Here is a 9,563-nt window from a genome sequence, read left to right on the forward strand (position 1 = left end):
GGACCGCTCAATGACAATGGTCATACTATGCCTAAACTAAAGCCAATAATACAAGTCACCAGCATTCTACACATTCTAATCTTATTTCAAATGCCAACTGCAAAAACCTTTGCTAAGGACAAGCTACAGAGATCATTTCATACACTCAACATTAAAGAACTTGAGAGCATTCATCTTTAGACTCCATATATCAACTCTTCATCATCATCAGACTCTGTATATCCCGCATATAAAAGCCAAGATTATTGACCAGGGTATAGGAGATGATTGGAAGACCGCAACCATATATCAAGGGAGAGGAGGTTATGGATATTGAGATCTACAGGTATATAATTACAAACAGGATATATGATAATCGTAAAACTGGGAAGAAAACTCCATTAAATGCAAAGTCTGATTGATCAAGATATTAACTCGGAACAAAAGATTATCAGATTCCAAAAATGGTACAAATATAAGCTCGAAGAACTAATAATCAACTTTCTTAAATGTATTAAGTAATGCATACAATCAACCAAAATCAAGCAATCGGGAGTTGTAAAACGGTTCTTCGCCTCCTCTTTCTCATCATCATACTCAGTGTATCTCGTTCTATGATCAGGGTCTAGGGAGAGAATGAAGGCAGCAACTCATACCCATAATGGAGATTATTGCTTGACAACATAATTTTCCAAGTACCATTTGTAAGTATCTACAAGACCATCTCTAAGTGAAATTTTCGGTTCCCAACCCAATTCCATCAACTTAGAGCTGTCCATAAGCTTCCTTGGGGTGCCATCTGGCTTAGTTTTATCCCAAACAAGCTCTCCTTTGAACTTGACAACGTCCTTCACCAGCTCGGCTAACTCCTTAATAGTCACCTCTTTGCCACTCCCGACATTCAAGTGGCTCAATCCGCTATACTTATCCATCAGAAAAATTACAGCATCGGCCAGATCATCTACGTGCAAAAACTCCCTCAAAGGAGATCCACTCCCCCACACAACTACCTCTTTATCCCCCATCACTTTTGCCTCGTGGAACCGCCTCATCAGTGCCGGTAAAACGTGGGAATTTTCAGGGTGAAAATTGTCATTTGGACCATATAGATTGGTGGGCATCCCCGAAATTGCATCCCAATTGTGTTGAATTCGATAAGCCTGGCACATCTTAATTCCAGCGATTTTGGCAATGGCGTACCACTCATTGGTGGGCTCCAGAGGACCGGTTAAAAGTGCAGATTCAGGAATCGGTTGAGGGGCAAACTTAGGGTAAATACAGGAGGATCCAAGAAAGAGAAGTTTTTGGACACCATGGATGAACGATGAGTTAATGACGTTGGTTTGTATCTGGAGATTAATGGAAATGAAGTCAGCGGGATAGGTGTTATTTGCATGGATTCCGCCTACTTTAGCAGCCGCAAGGATGACAAACTTGGGCTTCTCGGAAGCGAAGAAAGTATCAACGTCAGATTGAACGGCTAGGTCGAGCTCAGAATGGGTTCGTAAAACCAGGTTGGAAAATCCGAGGGATTGGAGCTTGCGGACTATGGCGGAACCAACTAACCCTCGATGACCAGCTACGAAGATCTTAGCTGCTTTGTCGGAAAAGAATGAACCTGCAACAAATATTCAATAGAATATGATGATTGCAATGAGAAGGAAAATATGAGAAACCACTGAGGAGGCAAGTGTAAAAGTACCATCATTGGTGTCTACCATGATTATGGAAGTAGGTTAAAGCAAGCAACTGTAAAGGTAGCTTCCGCTTGTATTTGACGGATGTTCAACGCAGAAAAACAAGCTCAAGCTTCAGTTATCAACTTCAAAAATCTGAAGACACCCAGTAATCAGTTCATGATCAAACCAAAAATCGGATTGTCTGCTAGAATTGCTTCAACTTGGGATAAAAAAGATTAAGAATATGTCAATGACCTAGCATGACAGTTGGCAAATCCAGAACAAAATCAAATGATGTTGTTAGTTGACCGCATACTAGGATTTGAACCCAGCATTTTCAAAGGGTAAAGCTCCTACCAACTTAACTAGCACACATATTAGTATCTTTACGTATATAGTTTTGTACCCAGCTTAAATGTTGTCAGTTGACATCATTGACTTGCCATATATCCGCCCTTGACAAGAAACTCAACAAGGACACATAATGATTTATTTTTTGCTGAGAATCGCGAGAATAATATAACTTTTACATTCTTACGTACACACTACACACTACACACATCACGTCTATGATGATCCCATCGTGAATGATTGTATTACGAAAACTATATATGTCTTCAACATCAAAACCAAATCCCTTCCCGGTAAATCCCTAACCCTTCTCTCTCTTAGTAAGACTACACAATTTCTTGTGAACTACGGAAATACCAATTATATAGGCTTTCAAATTCAAAAAACCTAAGCCTCATCCTATGCAAATGTGAAATAAAATACGCTAGATGTAAAGGTAAGTCCAAATTGAAACCGCAAAACCAAAGAAAACTAAACCTCAAAATATAACATATGCCTAACTATACTAAATCACAGGATAATAAAAGTAACAAAATCTAAACTAACTGTCCTCTTCATTCTAAAACTTTACTAATTAAATTGATAAATCTAATTGCACCTTATTCATATAACTTCAACCAATAGCAAATCTAGAGGTAACCCACGTACAAACCGAAAGGAGGTTCAGAACCAAACCAATTGGTAGTTGTAGGTCTCTCTCCAATGTGAGACAAGTGGGTAATAATAGGCACTTTAACAGTTTCAAATTACCTCAAATTGCATACTTACTTCACACATTAAGAACTTGACATAATCAAACACACTAAGAAAAGATTGTAGCTTGCAATGAATTGATACCATATACCAACAAAAAACAAGCAAGAATCCAATCGGTATTACGCAACTTCAAAAATCAATAAGAACCCATATTTTTTGGGACACCCAAAATACCCAAATCTCGAAAAAATTGTAAATTGGATGATTGAAAACCATTAGTGCAATAAAATCAATAGAATAAAAACCCATCAATAAATCAAAAAAATGCTCAAAATCTGACTGCACTTTAAACAAAAAGGGAGAGATAGATAGATAGATAGTAGATAGATAGATAGATAAGAGAGAAAATTGCAATTTAACCTATGTATTAGTGCTGCTGCCCGATTACTGATTTTCTTCCTCCATGTTAAGGATTTGCGTGCCGACAATGGAGAAAATTTGAGGGGCAGAAAGAGAGGAATTTGATATAGATCTGGGTTATGTGATCTTGGCTGGAGTGCAGTGATAAATACCCCACATGCTTATTATCACAATCAATTGCCCAAAAGAATCCTTAAAAGAATAAAAAATAAAAAATAGAAAATAGAAGATAGACCAGAAAATGAAAGGGTTGTAATAAAAATCGAAGTGAACATCTTACTTAGAAGAGTAATCATTTGAGATGATATATAATTCTCGAACGTCGATGTTATGTAATTGAATATTATCTCTATAATTTTTATTCTTGTTGTTCACTACAATGAAGAGAATTTAATTTTAAATCTGCTTGAATCATAATTTGGAGTTATTCAGTTATAAACTTCATCAATAATAATGAATTGTATATAACACACAAAACCACAATTAAGTTTGTTTAGCACATATAAATAGATATAGATATGTGTTCGACCCATCCTAGAGTGGTTGATTTAGGACAACTAGCTCAATAACAACCTAATCACATTTTATAAACACGAACTAAAAATCATTAAGGTTGCGTTTAATGTATTTCATTTTAAATTGTAGATTTCAATTATGAATTCGTAATGAAGAATTTGAGAATGACTGACAAAGTTTGAGAAGTCATTCTCAAATTATTATTATTTAATCATTTTATAACCATGGTGGATTTTTCAAATTTAAATTTAAATATTCTTTATTTGCCAAACACTAAATTTAAGTCAAATCTATATTTTCAAATAAAATTCTCATTTTCAACCATAGCATAAATGAAAAAGAAAAATTCGTGCGTACGATCAACATGACTAATCTCTTAGTATGCAATCAACCCTTCTTTGTTAGAATTCAAATTCGACAGGTTGTTTACACTCGTATAATTGTCTAAGTAGTTATATTATACTACCTCCATTTCATTGTACTTGCTATTGATTCTGTACAAATATTGAGTGTTCGACCAACCTTATACTAGTATCCTGATTCCCCGTCACCGTGACATGATTCGCTAATCTTGTCGCGAATTGTAAAAACGAATTTTGGATGATTTTGGGTTAACTTTTCATCCATTTTAGCAAATCGTGAATTCAAAAATAGCAAATTGTGATTTCAAAAAGTGTATTAGGTAGCGAATTATGTTACACCGTTCCTCGCTAAATGAATCCTTCCACATAAGTGATTATGGTTTACATCAAACCAAGACAAGGTACCACATTTCAGTTCTAACCTAACAAAATTTTCATTTCTAATCTAATGCTTTCTTCAAGAACTAATCTCCATCATCCATCAATGAGTAAAACACTCTTTTCCAAATTGTATAAGAAACCATAGAATCACTTGATTTAGTCATACTATCAAGGAGTTCATATGCTTCAGCAAACAACCCTTGTTTGTGAAGCGCGTTTATAACTGCTTCATACACGAACCTATCGATAGGCATTCTTTTCGACCGCATTTCTTTGAATAAATCGAGTGTTTTTCTTGCATTTCCCTGATTACAAAACCCGGAAACCATAAGCCTATATGTTGTTGTATTAGGCGGTTCTAAATTCCCGTTCTTCATCTCCTCGAAATACTTCTCTGCTTCTATCGCCTTCCCGGCATTCCAAAGACTACTCAACACAACATTACAAAGCATTACGGTGTTAATAAACCCGTCTTTCCTTCTAAATTCGTCAAAAACCTTCATCGCCTTGTCAACTTCACCCGACTCACATAGCTCCACAATGACATATCGAGCAAGCTCATCGAAGCACACGAGCCCTTTCTTACACTCAATCTCGAAAAACTTAAGAGCGTCTTCCTCCCTACCGGCCCTAAACAATGCCCTAACGAAACATCCATACACACAAACTTGTGCTACAAATCTTGATTTCATCATCTTCTTCAACAACAACTCAGCATCATCGAGCTTTTCGACATCACATAAAGCTCGAAAATACATCTCGTATACCATCATTTCGTGTATTCCACCCTTATAATTCAGCTGGAAAATCACCCTTCTTCCTCTTTTCAACGACCCATCTTTAGAACCACTAGCACAATCCCTATTCAATAACTTGTTACATAACTTTCTAGCCTCCCTAAACTTTCCTAATTTAGTAAGACCCTGCATAAAACTTCCATATATAGATATATCAACATCAAAACCCTCTTTAATGAAATTTCTAAGTACCCAATCAGCATTATCTAAATCTCCAATCCTACAAAAGCATTGAAATAACACAATGTAAGTAACATCATCAATCTTAAAACCCCTACAATACATTTCATTAAGCACCAATTTTGCCATTAATCCTTCATTATAGCTACATAAAACCCCAATTAATGCCACATAACATTGCCTCCCTAAAACCCTACTACCCTTCAAAACCCTAGAACAAACATTCTTAATCTCATCCAAATCACAAAATTTACACACATAAATCACATAATTTGACAAATTAATTCCATACCCTTTACTAATTTCGCCCCATTGAACTTCAACATCATCCAATTTTCCATCTTTTACCAAACAATCAAACACTAAACTAAATGCAAAATAAGGTGATACCTTTAAATTGTCCTTCAAGTGAGAGATCAAATCTTTAGCCCTAATGAGTTTTTTTAATTGACAAAGACCTTCGATGATGGCAATTGAGGTACATGAATCAAACAATTGGGTGTGAGATAGTAAGGAGTTTAATTGAGAAAGGGATTTGAAGTCTCTTGGGTTTTGATTTAGGGTTTTAGCAAGAGATAAAAATTGAGGGAAAAAATGATTTAGGGATTTTTGTAGGGCTTTGTTGAAAGATTGAGGGTTTTGATTTGGTTCAATGGTTGAGAAGAAGAATAGATGTGGGAATTTTCGTCTATGATTATGGAGGGAAGTGAAAGTAGAAGCCCTTGGTCTCATGATTGGTTGTAGTGTGTTAATGCCATTTTCAACTTTCAATTCACCTCATACTTGTTCACTTGTTCTAACTTCAAACCGCGAAGTTTATGTTGATAATTAATGCTTCATATATTTAAAATATAATATATTTTATTACATTTACTCATATGGGAGTCTGTCTGGGCTATAAGTAGGTGCAATATAATTTTCTCCCAAATTTGACGCTAGTTATTTCACTTGAAAAATAGTAAATGAGATTCAAACAATGACCTAGATTTTTTATATCATGCCAAAAAGTCAACAAACCAAAAACTCAAGCTTATGACTTAAATGGAGAGCAACCATTGGGTATTGTGTAATAGGAGTTTTTCGACAATATTAAAAAGTAAATTTTACCAAACTGCATTTTGATCTATCTTGTTATATGAAACAGAGAGTTAGTCAATTAAAAAGAATTATGAGCATAACATAAAAGTAGTATAAATGTGAATGTTAAAATGGATGCGTGGACGCACTAAGATGGATAAGATTAGGAGTCGTGTTTTGAAAGAGAGACTAGGGGTGGCATTAATCTCGGCAAAGATGTATTTGGCATGTACAAAGGAATACCACTGATGTACCCGTGAGAAGGGCGAAAATCATCACATTTAATGGAAAGGCAAGTTATAGTAAGTCTAAAAAAACGTAGAAGCAAATTAGAAATGAATTGAGTGAATCACATATTTTTGAGAATTTAAATAGGAATAAAACTAATTGGAGACACAGAATTCGTGTCTTAAACCATAAGAAGTCATCTTTATATTATTTATAATATGTACCTTTATGTTAGTATTTATTTTTACATTTATTTCATTTACTTTGGCAGTAATACTTGTTACGTCTTGCCTTGTATTTTTATTAGTTTTTACTTACCTTTTTTTTTTATTTGCAAGTTTTTCTTAATCTGATGGTCTCACCGACAGTAGGCATGGCCACGGTCCGGGTTGGTCCGGTTCCGTTCCGGTTCCATCCGGTTCCGGTTCCATTTGGAACCTGTCGCGAACGGTTCCGGTTCCGGTTCCGGGCGGTTCCAAACGGTTCCTCGGCGGTTCATGAGGCGGTTCCGGCGGTTCCAACTCACGGGACGGGCGGGTCGGACCATCGGTTCCATTTTTTTTTCTTTAAATATTTATATAATAAAAAAATACTATAATATTGCGGACGTACCTTTGATGATTACTTGATTATTAGCGAAATTCATTGCATGTCAAGTTGTCATCGTTATTGAAATATTTACTAAAAAGAATGAAAAAAATAAATTAATAACAAACGAATCAATGATAATGTCCGATAAAGATGATTAATAAAAAAAAGGGAGAAAATGGACTTGAACCTAGTAGTACCCAAAGGAATACTAAGCTGCCTACGTATCCCGAAGGAATCAAAGCCCACGTAGTTCTTTGTCATACCTTTTATTTATAGTTGTTGAATGTTGATTTATCGTTGTCGGATTGATCCTATTCGTCTTCGTCATCATCATGTGGTTGGTTAGATGCTTCCGCTGACTCTCCTCCTGACGATGATGCAGATGTATCCATCATCATCCATGGATCATCATCGTCGTCTTGATCATCATCATTCCTTAGTCCTTGTGTTCGAATCTCTGCTTGATCCCAATCTTTCTTGCAAATACATATTTGAATACTCTGTGGAGCAAGACGAGATCTTTTTTCGTCCAAAACTTTTCTACCTGCACTAAAAGCAGACTCCGACGCAATTGTTGACGCGGGAATTGCAAGGATATCCTTTGCAATTCTCGATAAAATGGGAAATTTTACAGATTTTTCTTTCCACTACTCTAAAATATTATAACTACCTTGGTCTATTTCAAAGTGGTGTTTAAGATAATTATCTAGTTCTAAATATGAGGTCGAGGAAGAAGATGATCCTACAAAACTATCATCTTGACTCATTATATTAGCTATTACCGAGTTATAGTAAGAGGGACGTGCCGAAACGCTAGCACGCCTAGACGTATCGCGTTTTGGGTTATACACACTAGCGTAATAATCATAGAGTTCTGCTAAATATTTTTTACATGTTTCTACATAATTATGTACATCAGTAGGCGGGCGATCTAACGATTGGTAGTAAAATCCTATTACTTTAGTAAGGACCTCAGTTTTAAAACATGGGTCAAAAATGGTTGCGATTCCATAAATATAAGGAAATTCGGTAAAATATGCCTTCCATTTTTCCATCATATCTGCAAGAATCGGCTTCAAATATGGGTTAGTATCATCATGCGTATATTTAAGGAGATGATAAAAAATAGTAACACACTCACTTATTACTAAGTGAACGTTCGGTTCATAAACATATGAAAAAATCTTAGTCGCGTGGTCATACGCTTCTAATATGTTATGTACACCTATAGCTAATTCCCAAGTGTCATCAGCTATGTAACTATCTGTACACTCACTATATAGTTGTGTTATAACTGGACGATAAGCAATCGCCTTTCTTAATAAATCGTTGGTTGAGCCCCAACGTGTAGGGGTATCCAATGACCAATACACTTTTTAAGTTGATATTGGTCACATAATTGTTTGTATCGTCTCTTTATCTTTCCAATCCAAAGCCACTTCACTATATCCCTAATTGGTTCTAATAAATCGCTTAATTGTTTTATGCCAGCTTGGCAAGATAAGTTAACTATATGCGCACAACAACGTATGTGTTATAAGCTACCCCCAAGGATAAAACTAAATGCAGGTTCGTTATACAAAAGTTCTAGACATTTAATGTTCGCGGTTGCATTATCAGTTGAACAACAAAATATCTTATCTAATAAGTTCCATTCTCTACATATCTCTACTAATCTATATTTTATGTTTTCACCGGTATGTCTTTCTGGCATTGTCTCAAAAGCAATTATTCTTTTTTGAATAATCCAATTTTGATCTATCCACTGTGCTTTTACACACATATAAGATTCTAAATGTGGGGGAGCAGACCAAATGTCAGTTGTTATGCTAACCCTACCATTAAAAGATTTAAACATTTCAACTAATTCATAGTGCATTGATTCATATAATTTAATTGTGCGTCTTTTAAGAGTGCTCCTAGGGATTGTTCTATATTGTGGTTGCATAGTTTTTCTAGCGTAACGCTCGTATGCCCTACTTTCACCGTGGTTAAAAGGCAATTCATTACAAATTACATACCTAGAAAATTCATCAATCATATCATTACGATTATATCTAAAAGGCATACCTGTGCTGGGAATGTCCCACTGTGACAGTAACCTCATTTGGTAAAGATATAACTTGTCGTCTTATATTCTCCTTATATGCTGATTATAGTTTTTATAAGCGAGATATACTGATTATGATCACACAGTTTCTAAACACAAATATTTGAATTTTGATTTCTTGTTAATAACACCACGTTCATCATTACTGACTTTAGTTTTAACTTAAAATTTGACTAGAAGGACATGGTGTTAATCG

The 9,563-nt window shown here is 35.4% G+C and overlaps 2 protein-coding genes across 2 annotated transcripts; both read right to left on the reverse strand.

The window, feature by feature from the left end:
• Positions 1-380: 380 nt before the first annotated feature.
• Positions 381-3,385, reverse strand: LOC130806028 (putative GDP-L-fucose synthase 2). Its single transcript, XM_057670917.1, has 3 exons — positions 3,126-3,385; positions 1,682-1,811; positions 381-1,597 (listed from the first exon to the last, which is right to left on the reverse strand). The coding sequence occupies exons 2-3, from the start codon at positions 1,698-1,700 to the stop codon at positions 648-650; spliced, it is 969 nt and encodes a 322-aa protein (XP_057526900.1). The 5' UTR covers positions 1,701-1,811; positions 3,126-3,385; the 3' UTR covers positions 381-647.
• Positions 3,386-4,467: 1,082 nt separating this feature from the next.
• LOC130805807 (pentatricopeptide repeat-containing protein At1g62670, mitochondrial-like) lies at positions 4,468-6,093 on the reverse strand. The gene has a single exon (XM_057670592.1). The coding sequence runs from the start codon at positions 6,091-6,093 to the stop codon at positions 4,468-4,470; it is 1,626 nt and encodes a 541-aa protein (XP_057526575.1).
• Positions 6,094-9,563: the final 3,470 nt, after the last annotated feature.

The sequence above is a fragment of the Amaranthus tricolor genome, chromosome 2, assembly GCF_026212465.1.
Source record: "Amaranthus tricolor cultivar Red isolate AtriRed21 chromosome 2, ASM2621246v1, whole genome shotgun sequence".
In the NCBI taxonomy this organism is placed as follows: Eukaryota; Viridiplantae; Streptophyta; class Magnoliopsida; order Caryophyllales; family Amaranthaceae; genus Amaranthus; species Amaranthus tricolor.